Below are 15,194 nucleotides of genomic sequence, written 5' to 3' on the forward strand. Positions count from 1 at the left end.
GGTGGGGGATTGGGACTTTCTGCTTCGAATTCTTTGAGAAACGATATCCTTTTTCGGGGGTTTTGGTCATACCAGAAGGAGTTGAGTGCACGGAGTGCCCTTTAGTTCTTGTTTGTGACGGTGTATGGACGATGGATGACTCTGAACGGACGGACCTGGAACCTCATGTAAATAGTCATGTATATAGCGACGTTTGGGAGTGACAAGTCGAATGGTACTGTGTTGGGCGCACACCTGACTTAATGCCGGCCGTGAGAAGCAGATTTATGTCTCATCCATGCATCCACCCCCAGCTTCCCCTTCCACCCCGGAAAATACCTGAGAGACAATACTCGCAAGTCGAACACGGAGTAATTCAAAAGTGTGTTTTGTGTTCAGTAACGGACGTACATACATGCCCGGTAGATCGTCGCGATAAATACTATCCCCCAGTCGTGACTACATCTCCGCCAGAGCGAATACCTCGCTTGCATTGTGCAGGGTATGACACACAGATACAGATATATGTAGACTATATACACCCCTCTTAACAAATCTCGTGCTCGAACAATGATGGGGTTTCCGGATACCGAATGTCGTCGTAAAGCTGCAATGAAAAGGAGTTCATTACCTCGTCTCACACTAGACGAGGACAGAGGTGCTATCGATGTAGAGACTAGTCAAGCCCCGGAAGCCACCCGTTTGTCGCTAGAGAAGTCAGATTATCAAAGTTGGTGGAGTTAGAGGCGTCCTCTGACGACTGCCGCTGTGGGGGCATCGGCGCGTTGCCGCCTTGGAACATGAACATCTGTTCGCTGGTGGGCATGCCGGCGCCGGTCATGTTCCAGGCCTCGAAGTTCTGGTGCCACTTGGCGCCGTCGTTCAGGAACCAGTCTTGGTCGAGGCCTTGGAACACCTGGCCCGGCGATATTTGCCGCGTGTTCGCCCCGGAGGACGGCGGAGGGTTGAGGTTGTTTCCCTGGGCGCTGTTCATGGCGTTAAACCGTTGCTGTTGCCGTTGTTGCTGTTGCTGCTGCTGGTACATGGACTGGGAGAGGCCGGAAGGGGGCCAGCTACCGCCCAGAGTATCAGGTCCGAGGTTCATGCTGGAGCTACCGGTCGTGGCGGGTGGCCGCGATGTCGGAGGTCTTGCGCCGCTGATTTGGGCTAGTGAAGCGCTTGCCATGATGATATCGCTCTGTGTCAGGTCATCCTGGTTCAACTGGCTCTGGGCGTATTGTGTGAGCGGACTATACTGTTCCGGCTTGTTCGTATTTGGCGAGTCTCGGGGCTGTGGTGGAGATGGCGAGGCCGTGGGATGTGATTGGGGTGTGGGCACGTCAGAGGTGTTGAAGTGGCCGTATTTCTCATCTGTCCGTTGCAACACGGCAGACGCTTCCTCGGGTAGTTCGACTTTCCATTTCCGAGCCAACACGCTGATTATACTCAACGTCCGTCTTGCGCAGGGCCAGTCTTCGGCGATTTCTTCGAGATGTTTCACGCCATGAATGATGTCTCGTTTGGCCGTCTTTTCGGGCAAGTTGAGGAGGTGAATTGTGCAGGCGCTGTGAATCATGTACACAGCAATGTTGCAAATCTGTCGCAAATTCCATGTCTTTTTGTATAAGCGCATAAGTTTGGATATCGCTCCAGCGTTGGCTGTACAAATCCGTCTGGGCGAGACGTGGGAAGGAAGTGGGGACGCCCCCGGCGAGTACTTCAAGAAGGGCCGGAAGAGATGGATGTACTGAAGGTGGAAGAACATACTGAAAATGGTCAGAAAGACACAGTTTGGGGTTCATTGAACGACTTACTGCACCAGGATCACATTCGGCGTTTGCCCCTCCTTCGGTTCCAGCTCTTTAGGCAATTCCTTGCGCCAGTCCTCCAGTCTTCGATGCAACTCGCTCAATTTCTTCAACTCGACGGATTTGCCGCTTGACCGGCCAATGTGATTCGGGTGATAAAAGAAGAGCAAAAGATCGCTGCTAATCTCGCCGAGTTTGATCAGTTCCAGTCCCACTGCTCGTGTCCTTGACGGCTGTTTGCACGTCTGATCAAATCCCGTGTCCGTATACGGAGCCCACATTTCGGCATCCTCAGCGGGGAAGACGTCGTACTTCGGGACGTTATAAGAGTTTTTCGGTATTTGTGGTAGCCGTCCAAGGTAGTTGGACCACGCCTTGTCGAATAAGAAGCAGCCCCAAAAGGTCATCCTCCTGGCATCTACGGCATGTTCTCCCAAATTCTGTTTGTCGGTCGACATTCCCCCATCGTCGAAGTTTAGTCCTAGGTCCTGAGCCATTCGGAATGCCATACCAGAATAAACCCAACCTTTGGCTTCACGACCACAGCCAGCTTCCCGGACGGACATGAGGGCCAGAGCTTGAACAGTCGTGAGCTTTGGGCGCTCGTACTCATCGTTCTCAACGATCAGACGCTTGGCTTCGGCGAAGAAATGGTCTCCCTTGGTTCGATTGTCCCCTGGCGTCCCGTAGGCCCCCGGCACACTCGTGAAGTGGGACCCAAGAGCCAACATGGCGTTGACCAGTAGCGGCGAGCAGTAAACGGTGTTTGCCTGCTGTACCCCGTGCCTGCCCTTGAGGAAGTCTCGATAGAATAGTGTTTTAGAGAGTGTCGTGAAATAGGTATAGTGCCAGTTGAAGTACATGTTCAGGACATGGGCGATGAGTTCCTTATCCTGGGTGACTTGTGTCCAGCTGGTGATGGGGTCCTCATTGGCTGCATTGGAGTCCGACTCTGGCTCGTTCGAGTTTGCGTCGCTCGGGTCGCCGAGATAGATGAGATGTGAAGTGCCGCCGATGAAGCGTACTGAGCCATTCTCGAGGCGCAGTTCACCCATCTTACGAGCCAGCTCTCTCTCGCCTTCGAAGGGCATGTTTGTCGTGTACTCCTCATCTCTCTGTTGATTTTCTTCCGCCTCTTGGAGCAAAGATTCCTGCTTCAAGATTTGCTCCGCAACGGCGTCAAGACTATCGCAAGTCCTAATCTTCTTGACAATGTCGGGTACCTCATCCTCGCTGGCATTGAGGATGGCTTCGATGAGAATCTGTAGGGTGGAGTTGCGAGCCTTCATGCTGTCGATCTTTTCCCTGTAGACGCCTTTTCGGCGGTGGTCTGAGTTCGGATCATAGACACACTCGGTGCCATAGACGCTGGCGCAAGCCGCGCAGCTGGGTAGGGCGCCGTCGCATTTCGACTTTCTCCTGCGACATGCGATGCAAGCGGTACTTACACAGCGTCGTTTCTGAGAAGCCGAGTCACCACCCCTGCGAGATTTCTTCTTTGGTTGTGGTGCAGAGGAAGAGGAAGATGCGGGAGGGTTTGTGCGCAGGTCGGCGGAAGCTGTGTCGAGCATGAGGTCGTCGTCCATTGTCGCTGGTTTCGTCGACTAATGAAAAGGGCGTCAAAGTGATGACCGGAGATGCTGGGTCCAGTTCAGATGCAGTGCGCGGAGATGTGGGAATCTGATGGGGGTAGTTCCCGGGGAATGGGGGAGCCAGCAGCTGATGAGCAGGTAGCCCCACCAGATTACCTCAAGAAAGGCTGCGAGATGACGATTCCCCTTTGTCAATAACGATGAGGGCAGAAGGCCTAGGCTCGGGGCCTGAGTGCGACAGCGCGGAGGCGGAGGTCGCGGGCGTTGCGGGCGCCGGATTGTCGATGAAGGTCCTTAAGGTACAGATACCCTGTCGTCAAGATAAAGAACTGACCGGCGATTGGGCTTGCAGGGTATGCAGATTGACGCAGCGTCTGATAACGACGCGAAGAGATGGGCAGGTGGCTTAGCCGATAGTGGACGGGTACGGGTTTAAAAGGAAGCCGGGCTGCTGCTCAAGGAGCTTGAGTGTTGAGCTGCACAGTTTCTTCGTCCGAATCTCTGCCTTGGCCGTCTCTCGTCGGGTTTCTGCGAAAGAATTTTTCGACAAGCCTACAATGGGATCAGAAGATGTTCTCATGAGGGGAAAGTCGACCGAGAATAGGAACAGCGACTGAGACGACTCAAAGCTGGTCCCGGGCTGGTCGGAGGTAGTGAGGTGTAATTGCATAATGAAACGGGATATGTGCATATTACGTACAAGAAAACCAAGCGTTGTTCTGGGAAGGGCGCCGGCTTGAGCGGTGTCTGTGGTCGCTGGAAGACAACTGCGCCGGCTTATAGCGAGAGAAGGCCCGGGGGAAAGTAATGCGCCGGCACGGCGATGTTGGGCGTGTGGAACGATGCGACACAGAAACTGAAATAGGCGCTGAAATATGCGCGGTCTGGGGCGCGAGAGCTGAGGAACAAAAGCAGGATGAGAAATCAACGTTGTCTGACTTGTCCAAGGCCGGCGCGTCGGGTCTGCGACCGCGGAAAGGATGCGGATTGACACCGAACAAGACTGGCCGATCTGGGGGACCCGGTGGTGTGTTTTGTTGGGTGGAGAGGACGACTACGGGGCAAGGTACGCATACGCCGTGGCCGTGGGAATGTTGTAAGTGACAGCAAGGTGACAAAAGGGAGACGTCAATGGAGAGCGATAACGACGTTGTCTATCATCAAGATTAGAAGATGTTATTGTGACTCTACCAGCAAAGGAAATTGCCCTACTGATGGTAGTAAGCAGTAAGGTCATCTAGGCACGTTCCGGCGTGCTCCTATTTGGAAGGGGGAAAGAAAAGATTTTTGACAATTGGCGCCTTCCAGCTCAAAGTCGATTTGATACCTCCGCGGCCCGTCGATGCACGAATGGGGATCAAGCCGCTAGGGAGGGAGCACCCTTGACAGGCAATTGCGGAAGGCACAGGTGGGGCAGGCAGTGACTAACAAACGGTTGCAGATACCTTAAAAGACGACCTAGAAAGTGATGATGTGATGGTTGAATCCGCGGCACGGAGAAGGAGAGAGATGTGTTTATAACAGTCTCCGTAGCGTTGTAAGTATAGGCGTAATGAGAATTCTGGTTGCCTCTTCAACTCATCTCTCAATCAAGTCGCAAAACATCACCCTCCAGATGTTTTGTCGTCTCAACTGAGAGGCTCGGAGTCTCGGCGTCTAATCAACTTGACATATTCAACCTTTTTTGCCGCCTTCCGACCACCATGATCAGACTACCCCATCCAATCACAGTTCATGATGGAATCATTCTCTACGGCCGCCCGCGTTGTGTCCCAAAATCCATGTTTGATGGCATGGGCAAGTGTGAATGTGGATTATGGAAACATGACTGACATGAAGACTGAAGCAGGCATCGTGCGAGGACTCCATGCACGTGCCACAACAGCCATGGATGCCGTTTGGCAGGACCTGGAAACCCCACGATGGGAGCCCACAACTCAATCCACAAGGGCAATTTCCCCACCTTTACGCCAACCTGAATCTCTGCCATCCTCTCCCCGCTAACCAGGACCAACCCCGACCCTGACCCAACTTCAAAGTCCAACACCATTCACGAAGCCGAGCCCTCGACTTAGGCTCATTCGGCACAATTGGTTGACCTCTGCATCTGGCTCCCGTCCCGTTGAATGTCTTGTTCGCAACATCCCTACACCACACTTGCCCGTGCCTAGACAACCACAGGAGGCCTCTGGGCCTTTTTGAGACGAAGCTTGGGATTCTGAGCCTCCAGACTCCGAATTAACACCCAATTCCATCGTCTCATCTTCCCACACAGGCAACGGGTAACGCAATGACGTCACAGCTATCTAAGCAGTACGGCCATCACTGACCCCTTCTCATGCTAGGTACCTAGATTGTGTTCGGCCCTCCTCTGCGGAGCATGGCCGAGGCACTAACAGTGATAGAGGTTGCCCTCTGCATCACTGAGGTTGTCGAGCGACTCTGTACCTTCGTTTCCAACGTGAAGGGTGCCAAAGATGACATCCGCAAGCTTACTCAAGAGCTGCTAGCCCTCAAGGGCGCTCTGGAACATTTTCATCTTCAGGCCGAAACGGGCTTGTACGCTTCACTCGAGACCAGTGTCCAATCTGTGCTCGCCATGACCCAGGAGAACCTGGATGCAATGCAGAAGAAGCTGGGGAAGCCCAAAACCTCAAAGCTGGGTCGCGCCGCCCAGAGCCTTGCCTGGCCTTTTCGCATGGGCGATGTCGAGAAATACCTAGCAGCCGCCGAGAGGGCCAAGACATGGTTCATCATGGTCTTGATGAAAGATTCGCTCGACTCCACTTCCACTGTCTTGAACGAAATGCAAAAGCTTACAGCCATGCTCCACGAAGAGGTCCTGGCTCGAGAGACTGATCGCATGCTCACCGAGACGGACAGCCTGTTGAAGTGGCTCTCTCCCGTTGACAGTGAAGCCAGGCTGCGCGACTCGGTAGTCGACCGAGTGCCGGGAAGCGGGCAGTGGATCCATGCCGGCCGGTTCGCTCTGTGGGAGAGCGGGAGTCGGACCGCATGGCCCGTGTTTTGGATTACCGGCCGGTGTAAGTTGGTTTCCGTATTCACGTACCCGTACAGCACATTGCATTCGTTCGACTAATGCAATCAGCGGGTTCGGGAAAGACGGTGCTTTTGTGAGTATGCCAAGGAGCTCCCGCTCTTGTGTTCCTGTTACTGACACCTCTCACAGCTCTCACCTTGTCGAGAAGCTGCAGGGGCACATCGAGTCCAACACCACGGAAAAATTCAGCAAACTCGGACTCGGGTTTCACTGCTGCTCCTTGGACGATGCTGCGTCTCAAGCTGTGCCAAACGTCTTTGGTTCCATCCTGGCCCAAATAGGAACAGCGAAGCCCGAGATTCTTCAATATGTGCGACCACTCAGACAATCGGGCAATTCGTTGATACCGCAGAACAATCTGTCCATTGGGAACATCCATGATCTCATGGATAAGGCACTCGAGCTTTACGATGTCTTCTATCTGATGATCGACGCCTTGAACGAAACTAGCCATGAAGCCGTCATCCTCAAGACTCTGATAAATCTTTGCGAGAGGCACAGACATCTTCGTGTCTTGCTAACTTGCACACGCGAGCCGGCTCTTGCCTCTCCGTTAATATATGTGAAGCAAATGAACATGGGATCTGTCGACCTGGACATTGAGAAGTACGTCCAACATCGATTCTCGACTGAGCACGGCTTCCAAGTGCTTAGTCCCAAGATCAAGGAGGAGATTCGGACGAGAGTTGTAGCAGATGCTTGTGGAACGTAAGTTATCATCAGGACGACGTCTCTGCAAATGACCTCATTGACTTCGTGGACAGATTCCGATGGGCAAAGCTTTGCATGGATCGGATCAGCACACTGCGCACTGGTCGAGACATTCGGCGAGTTCTTAGCGATATCCCTTCCACCCTGAACGAGACATACGCTGGAATCCTCAACCGCATCCCGGGCCAAGACAAGGATATCGCCCGAGAAGCCCTCACTTGGCTGTGCTTCTCTCTACGGCCCCTCCGCTTGGTCGAGCTCGCTGAAGCTGTGGTCATTGAGGAAGGCGACACCGATATCGACGGCGACTCCCGATTGAACGACCCAGCAGTTGTTCCCCAGATATGTCTTGGTCTAGTTCACGCCAGCAAAGGCGTCGTCACTCTCGCCCACGACTCGATTCGGACTTTCCTCCAGTCGGACTGGATCCGTACTTCCACCGCCTCAGACTTTGCCCTCGACGCGGCCGAAGCCCATCGCAGAATCATGCGCAGATGCCTCACTTACCTCAACCTCGATCCTTTCATCAGTGGTCCCGTGCACTCACTGCCACAGGTTGACGAACGCTTCAGGAATTACCCATTGCTTCGATACGCGACCTTCATGTGGCCGATCCACTCCGAGCGATTCCCTCTCGAGAAAGAGGACGAGAACCTCATTCTCGACCTTTTCGAAACGAAGAAGCTGAAAAACGGCGGGCCCTTTGATGCCTGGGTGCAATTCCTGCTGCGCGATGTCGATCTCAACAGCATCCACAACACACAACCGCTCTACTACGCCGCGTCTTTCAACATGACTTCGATCCTAGAGCTGATCCTCAGACCGGAGCACAACGTCGACGTGAACAAGAGGGGAGGGCGCTACTCTTCCCCGCCGTTGTTCGTGGCACTCTGGAGACGCAAGGAGCAGGCTGCGAAGCTCTTGGTTAAAGCGGGCGCCGACCCGGACAAGATAGACACGAGCGGACAGACCAGTCGCGACTTGGCGTTGAGAGCGGGCATGTTCGATATCATCAAGCTCATGGACGAGGTGTCGCCGGCTAAGACGCCAACTCGGGTGGCTTCAATTTGAGGCAGTCGGGAAAGATCAAGACGGCTCAGAGCTGTTTTGGGCGCTGAAAGCGTAGCCACACATTCTTTACACTACGTAGAAGTAAGGTGTTCAGAGCACGACAACATCCTCGAGTGTCAGTATTGTTGGTGTTGTCAGCGCGGTTGGTATCGTTAATGCCGTTGGTGCCGTTGGTGCCGTTGATGTTATCAGTGTTGTTGGTGTTGCTGTTGTCGTCGTCGTTAGTGCTGTGGTGTTATGAGTATTGTTGTTGCTGTTGGCGGCGTCGTCGCCGTCGCCGTCGTATTCGGTATCCTGCTGTGGCACGTGAAAGCCACAAACGATGGTCAAACTGTGATTCATAAACATTTGGTGGCGTCAAGATGTTTAGCTGGCACGAGACAATCGCGAGGTGTGGCAGTACCGAAGTGACGGGATCCAATCCATGGAAATGGTGACGCACCGCCACACCGAAGCCGGTGGAAGGGGAAAGACGTGGAGGTGCATAAAAGCGCTTCTCAGCACCGCGGCTGCGGTTCAAGCAGATTACTAAGACGGGAAATTGGTTCCCTGCCGACCGATGATGCTCTCCCCACCACTAACGTCACGTCCCTAGCGTGCTTAGGTACCTGATCCGTGCCTTCCTCTTTTGAACCCCGACGACCAGCTCACCTCACCTTTCACCCAACGTGACGGTGTCTCTTTTTATTTTTTTGTTTGCTCGGAACTTGGGCAAACTTCCTAAGACTCACACCTTCATCTCAAGCAAACCCCCGTCTCCTCTGCTTCTCTCATCTCGCTCTCTCCAATCACCTACAGCTTCCCCGCGTCAAGCAACACCACTCTTTGCTCTCGTTGCAGTTGGAGATATGCTGCAGCTCCAGTGCATGGCTTAGCTGAGGTACGTCCTACACACCACCACCACCACCATCCCCAACACACCACGCAAGCTGCTGGGCGAGACGAATATATGCCGAAGACGAGCCTGGGGCGAATATCCATTTCCACCTCATTGGCTGCGCCTCCTGTCCGACGCAAAAGGCTGGCTCTGACATTACTGAACGCAGGCTTTCCATTTCCACATTTCCTCCACCGATCCTACCTGCATCGCAGTACCACCGACGTACCGTGCCATCCGCTCTCCGCCGATAACGACCTCTCTCGCTTTTCCGGCTGACATCGCCAGCTTGCATCCTACACCAGCAGCAGCACTCTCCCACGACGGCAGGAGCAGTTGCGGAGATTTGCCTCCTACGACATTCACTTGCCACCCATTTTCATCCGATTAGACGAGCGCTTGGCAGTCCCTCGCCAATAGCTTAAGCGCCCGCCTCACGACATCGCCCAACAGCCTCGCCCAACTTCGCTCACCCAAAATCATCCAGACTGGCGTTCCGAGCACTGAGAGCCGCCGGTCTCGCTGTAGGCCTTGGACTGACTGCCCTAGCTGCCTACCAGCGCAACCAGGCGGAGATGGATTACGCCACCAGAGGCGGCCACCTGGACGCAACGACCGGTCGGGAAGTTGTCTTCTGTCACGCCTGTTCTCATGAGTGGTGGAAGGAGGACCACGGTCTGCATTGCCCTCGGTGCGAGAGTGATATTACAGAAATCGTACGTTACCGATCCGTCCTTCCCGTTTCGCGGAACCCGTCTGGTCCCTTCCGTTTAGGCATGATTTAATAACATATTCACAGGTTTCGCCCGACAATGACCCCAGACTGATCGAGGATGGCCCCTCTCTCCACGAGACGCCTGGCGCACAACGCCACAGATACCCCATGGACGACGACTCCGACCCCGAGGAGGCCGATATTGAGGAACACTTGCACCGTGGCCCTAGTGGCTTTCTTTTGCACCGCGCCATATGGGACCACCAGAGACCCGGACAGGAATCGAATACTCGCCAGACACCCGATCCGAGTACTCGACAGCCACCCGACCCGGGCGACGGCGATCAAATTATTAGGCGATTCATCGACATGGTCAATGACTTCGGGATGGGCATGCCTCCTCGTCCGCCAGACGAGACTCGACCCCCTGCTGGATTCGGCGGCGGCGGCGGCCTGTTCGGAGGTCAAGGCAACGTTCGCACCTACTACAGAGGAGGCCCTGGGGGTACCACGAGCTTCACAATCGCTACTGGGCCGATTCATATTCATCCAGGCGGCGCCCGCTCTCCTGTCGGCCCCGGAACCGACCCCTTCCAATCGTATGTTCGCCAAAGCCCCCGCGGTCACCCTTCGGATGGGCCTCGAATTACGATGGTGTCCATCAGGACTAATGCTAATCACCTTCCCAGTATCTTTAGCAGCGTTCTTAATGGAGCGGGCCCTCCGTCCCCAGGCGCGGCTGGTCAAGGGCAGCGTCCGGCTGGTGGAGCGCCTACACTTCTTCATGAAATTCTCAACATGCTCAACCCCGCGAACGCCTCCCATGGCGACGCCGTCTACACCCAAGAAGCTTTGGACCGGATCATCTCCACTCTGATGGAGCAGAACCCGCAGTCAAATGCGGCACCTCCGGCTACCGACGACGCGCTCAGCAAGTTGGAGCGCAAAAAGGTCGACGAGAAGATGCTAGGCCCCGAGGGCAAGGCGGAGTGCACGATCTGCATTGATGATTTCAACCTGGGCGACGATGCCACAGTGCTGCCCTGCAAGCACTGGTTCCACGACCAATGCGTTGTGATGTGGTTGAAGGAGCACAACACCTGCCCTATCTGCCGCACACCTATCGAAGAGGCCAGTAGCAACAACAACAGCGGCAATGCCCGCACTCCCGGCAACAACACAGCCAGCGATGCCACCCCAGGCTCATCTGGCAGCAACCAAGCCCCCGCACACGCACACTGGGACGATGCGCCGCCGGGCATCCCTGGACATTGGGGTCCGCCGTCTTTCCCACCGGCTTTCACCGCCCGCCCAGTGTTCTTCGGCGGACCCCCTCCAGTTCCGTCCGACTCCACGCGGCCTGACAGATCTGCTGCCACCGAATGGGATGTACCGTTCTTGTACGGATCTGGAGCTGCAGCTACAGGAGCAAACCCATCGGAGTATCCACCGCGCCCTGCTCCCTCAGAGTCAAACCGCATGCCGAGTTTCCGCTCTCGCCGGGACTCGCACTCGCCTTCCAGCCTTCGCCGGCATCAGTCTGACAGAGCTAGGCAGCGTAGTCCGTCTTCCGGTAACTGGGAAAGAAACCAAGATAGCAACAACAGCCAAGACTCGGGGTCCAGCCATGGTCCCCTGAACTGGCTTAGGAACACCTTCTCCCGTGGTGGTGGTGGTGGCGGGTCCGGTGACAACTCTAGAGAGAGGCGGAGATCATGAGACCACGAGTACTTTTTGTGAGCGTGGGTGGGCGGCGGATTACGAATTATGATGACGGTTGCGGGCGTTTAGCATGGGGCTTTTTACTACCCCCACCAAGGACGTGTATTGGTAGATCGTAGCCCCGAACAATATCAGGGCAATTTGGGCTGAAGTAGACCACCTTTGCATGGTGATATGGCGAGATACCTTGACAGTCGAAGACGACGAATACGACGACGACGACAGTAACAGTAACAGTAACGACAATAATAATGACGAAGACGACGATGGTAGTGACTACGACAACAACACCAATGACACCAACGACACGAACAGCAGTAACAATACTAATAATAAAAACGATATCACGAATGATGAGGTGTCGACTTGCCCGAGTGCGAATATGATTCAATCCGCCCCTTTATGAATCATACCATGACCGTAAGGTAGTTTACAGGTCTCATGTAGTCAAGACATGTTTCCAAAGCGAAGCAACCACTATTGACCGTTGACGGGATGTCGTTATCAACCTCTCAAGCATCGTGAATCAGAACCACCGAGTCGGCGTTGACATTGCGTCTTGGAGTTAGCAGCTAGTTTCCATCCAGGAGCTAGCTGCCTACATCTAGTTGGGATCTATCCTCTTTCTTGTTGGTTATATGATCTTTGTGTCTTGGGATAGATGAGGCATTGCGATTTGGCAACGACTGAATGGTTTAAAGAAATATGTGGCTGGCCGCGATGGACCTCTTACTTCCCGGCTCGTGTAGAGGAATCGAAACCGCCTCGAAAAGGTCACAAAGAGGTGGCTCATCCCTGTTGTCGGAAGCGGACAGCTGTTGGGTACCCCGTCAAAGTCCACGTCAATTTCGTGAAAGGGTTTTATCCTCAATGTAGGTTTTCAAGAACTTGCCCTCCTTGTTACATATATGACCATTTCGCGAGCATCAACGCTTGATTCCCTCGAATTCCGCGTCTAGCAAGCATAAGCCAATGCATGACGGCGTCCTTGCCATTCTGAATTTTCGTTGTTGAACTTGTGGATGGAGACTTGATAGGGTCCGGGGGGACGTATGTAAGGGGTACATTTGAATGCAATGGGTTCACTTTGTAACTCCAGCTCCGGATGAGAACGGTACATCCCATTCGGTGGCAGCAGATCTGCTTGCAGGAGCTGGGGGTTGTTGCGCATGTTGATACGGTTTCGGGAGCTGCTTCTTTGATGTTTTGACTTAGGGGTTTGCTGGTGTGGGCTTGGGCGGTTCCGAGGCTTTGTTGGGTGTCTTTGTACTTCTGGGTATCTATATCTCCCTTTGGGACTCTGGAGGATTGAGAACACGCAATGGAGGGGAGTGGGTTTGTTTGGGTACGGCTACTCTCATAGGGTCTGTTGATGCTGTCAGGGTTGATGGGAGGGGATATTCTACACCTAAGGTGTATGTATAAGGGGAGGTGAAAGCGTTGGATGAGTAAGTTTTCCTTCTATATTCGTGTAAGGCGTACACCCCAGGCGAGACTGACGACCAAGGTTGGTGTATATACGAGCGAGCTCCGGCCTCGACTCCCCGGGTCGAATATGTCCGTCACGGACCGCGATGCCGTCGCTGATTCCGTCGTTATAGGAGTGATTCAAGGTCGCTGACACTTTCACAAATGGAAGCTTCGACGACACATTTGCTGCGCTTCCGGACTCTCTTCTGAAGATGACTGGGGAGGTTTGCTTACTCGTCTTGTGGGCAGGTGGAGAGTGAGTTGGGGCGTTGTAGGTAGTACGGCGGTTCTTGGAATGAAATGAGTGAGAGCTTGAAAATTCTACAGAGTGTGTTTCCGTGGAGAGCTCAACTCAACTGGACCGGTGTCAGGATTACAAGGTATTCAAGCGTTCTTGAATCATGTCGTTTTTTACGGATTGATTGACAGAGAAGCATATCCAAAGCTTGGTGGGAGGTGAGAATAGTGGAAGGCTTACCTCGTGAAGTATATTAATACCTCTGGATAACTCTTTTTGGAGGCTGGCAACTAACGTGTCCTTAATGCGGTTTTAGCTCCGAGATGAGATTTTCTGTCTTTCCTATCATTCAAAGCTCCGATACTTCAAGGTGTGCGAGAATGATTGCAGCGGACGAATATGAGGCCGACGATGGTGTCCGAAGACGATGGTATTGAGGTTTCTTTGGTTGACCACCAATTCAACGACGTTGTTACGACTATTATTCGTGTTTGATCACGCCCCTGGGGTTTACCCTGCGTCTAGATTCCTTTAGTGTTACCGTGATTGGTTTCCTGTGTGAAGATGGAATTAGTTAATGTACTTTATGGAATGCTCCTCTGGTTCAAAAGAAGCATAAGTGTGCTCGATTGCGAGCGGGACGACCGTACGATTGATAGTCGTGGTTTTACTAGAAGGATCCTCACTCATAATATTATTCCGTCTGCTGGTGCTCGCATTGTGTTTTCGCGAGTCCAAGACAACGCGCTTTGGTCTCATGTTCCTCGATTCTTGTGGCGAACTAAGTCCAGTTGACTAATATTTTCCATGTTTCAGTCTTGACTAATTCGAAAAATTGAATACGTGGCCGACGACGAGGGTTACAGACAGAGATTGCGCAGGTTTACACGTCAGACATGATGTTTCAGTGCTATCACGAGTGATACGCAGTATTGTTCTGATATAGCGCAGTACTTGCCTCGAAGAGAAGAGTATGGCAGTGGTATACACTGTGTATAACGAATCTTATTATCTTAGCATTTCGAACTTCTTAAACAGAATGTTGTTGCAAGTTTCCTACAGATCTTTAGATATGATTCCAACTGTCTTATTCACCCTCTCCTTCCGACACTTTCACTCTGAGCTCCACCTCTGACACTTGATTCAACATCATATATGTTACCACAACGCCCATCGGTCTCATTTGTAACCGAACACCACCATGCGGTCCATGACTGACTCTAAACACGGCATTTGAACGCGGTCCTGCAGCACCGTGCCGCCGAGAGCGGGAACGAACCGCAATCCTCGCAGTACATCTTCTTCAAGTCGACCTTCTCCCCCGCATAGAGAATGTGACCGCTCGGTTTGAAGCCGCCGGAGAGGTGGAGCTCGATGGTGTAGGGGAGCTGGCTCGTGAGGGAAAAGTCGGAGCGGTCGACCCGGAGAGCGTCTTCGCCGCCGATCTGCTTGCAGGTATGGTCGAATACTTTCCAGCGGTGCTGGAAGCCCGCGGACAGGATGGGCATCCAGGTTTTGATGAAGAAGTTGCAGTGTTTGGGGCCGGTTGGGGAGCAGTTGTTCTCGCCTCGCTTCGGGGTCAAAGTGGTGGTGGTGGTGGTGAGATTGGTTGAGAGTGCTTCGGTCGAAGGTGGGGATGGGGAGGGGGTTGGTGCTGGTGCGGCGACGCAGAGAGCGACGAAGCCGCAGAGAAATAGGAGAGAAAGGGTGGGAAGCTTCATGGTAGTGAGTTTGAGCTTTGATGGAAGGCTGTGTGTTGATGAAGTAGATAGCTGGTGTGTTTCTGGAGTTCTCATGGGAGTCGCGAGTTCAGCTTTAAGTACACGAAGCACTTCATCGGATTTGAGGATCGAACAAGCGGACTGGTTCGCAAGGCTACCATATCTTCTGACTTGTCACCACTACAATATCAGAGTCTGCCTCGCCGTTGATCGTCTTCTAGTGCAACAT

The 15,194-nt window shown here is 53.5% G+C and overlaps 4 protein-coding genes across 4 annotated transcripts; 2 read left to right on the top strand and 2 right to left on the bottom strand.

Moving 5' to 3' along the window:
- Nucleotides 1–655: 655 nt before the first annotated feature.
- Nucleotides 656–3,373, bottom strand: CkaCkLH20_07937 (nitrogen assimilation transcription factor nira; the record flags this gene model as incomplete). The annotated part of the gene is made up of 2 exons (XM_038890653.1): nucleotides 656–1,745; nucleotides 1,794–3,373. The coding sequence occupies 2 exons, from the start codon at nucleotides 3,371–3,373 to the stop codon at nucleotides 656–658; spliced, it is 2,670 nt and encodes an 889-aa protein (XP_038744261.1).
- Nucleotides 3,374–5,759: 2,386 nt separating this feature from the next.
- On the top strand, nucleotides 5,760–8,222 carry CkaCkLH20_07938 (uncharacterized protein; the record flags this gene model as incomplete). The annotated part of the gene is made up of 4 exons (XM_038890654.1): nucleotides 5,760–6,423; nucleotides 6,489–6,513; nucleotides 6,570–7,148; nucleotides 7,205–8,222. 4 exons carry the CDS (start codon nucleotides 5,760–5,762, stop codon nucleotides 8,220–8,222), a joined length of 2,286 nt encoding a protein of 761 aa, XP_038744262.1.
- Nucleotides 8,223–9,587: 1,365 nt separating this feature from the next.
- CkaCkLH20_07939 (putative ankyrin repeat protein) lies at nucleotides 9,588–11,533 on the top strand (the record flags this gene model as incomplete). Its single annotated transcript, XM_038890655.1, has 3 exons — nucleotides 9,588–9,815; nucleotides 9,899–10,413; nucleotides 10,504–11,533. The coding sequence occupies 3 exons, from the start codon at nucleotides 9,588–9,590 to the stop codon at nucleotides 11,531–11,533; spliced, it is 1,773 nt and encodes a 590-aa protein (XP_038744263.1).
- Nucleotides 11,534–14,423: 2,890 nt separating this feature from the next.
- On the bottom strand, nucleotides 14,424–14,965 carry CkaCkLH20_07940 (uncharacterized protein; the record flags this gene model as incomplete). Its single annotated transcript, XM_038890656.1, has 2 exons — nucleotides 14,424–14,464; nucleotides 14,524–14,965. 2 exons carry the CDS (start codon nucleotides 14,963–14,965, stop codon nucleotides 14,424–14,426), a joined length of 483 nt encoding a protein of 160 aa, XP_038744264.1.
- Nucleotides 14,966–15,194: the final 229 nt, after the last annotated feature.

The sequence above is a fragment of the Colletotrichum karsti genome (genome assembly GCF_011947395.1).
Source record: "Colletotrichum karsti strain CkLH20 chromosome Unknown Scaffold25, whole genome shotgun sequence".
Taxonomy (NCBI): Eukaryota; Fungi; Ascomycota; class Sordariomycetes; order Glomerellales; family Glomerellaceae; genus Colletotrichum; species Colletotrichum karsti.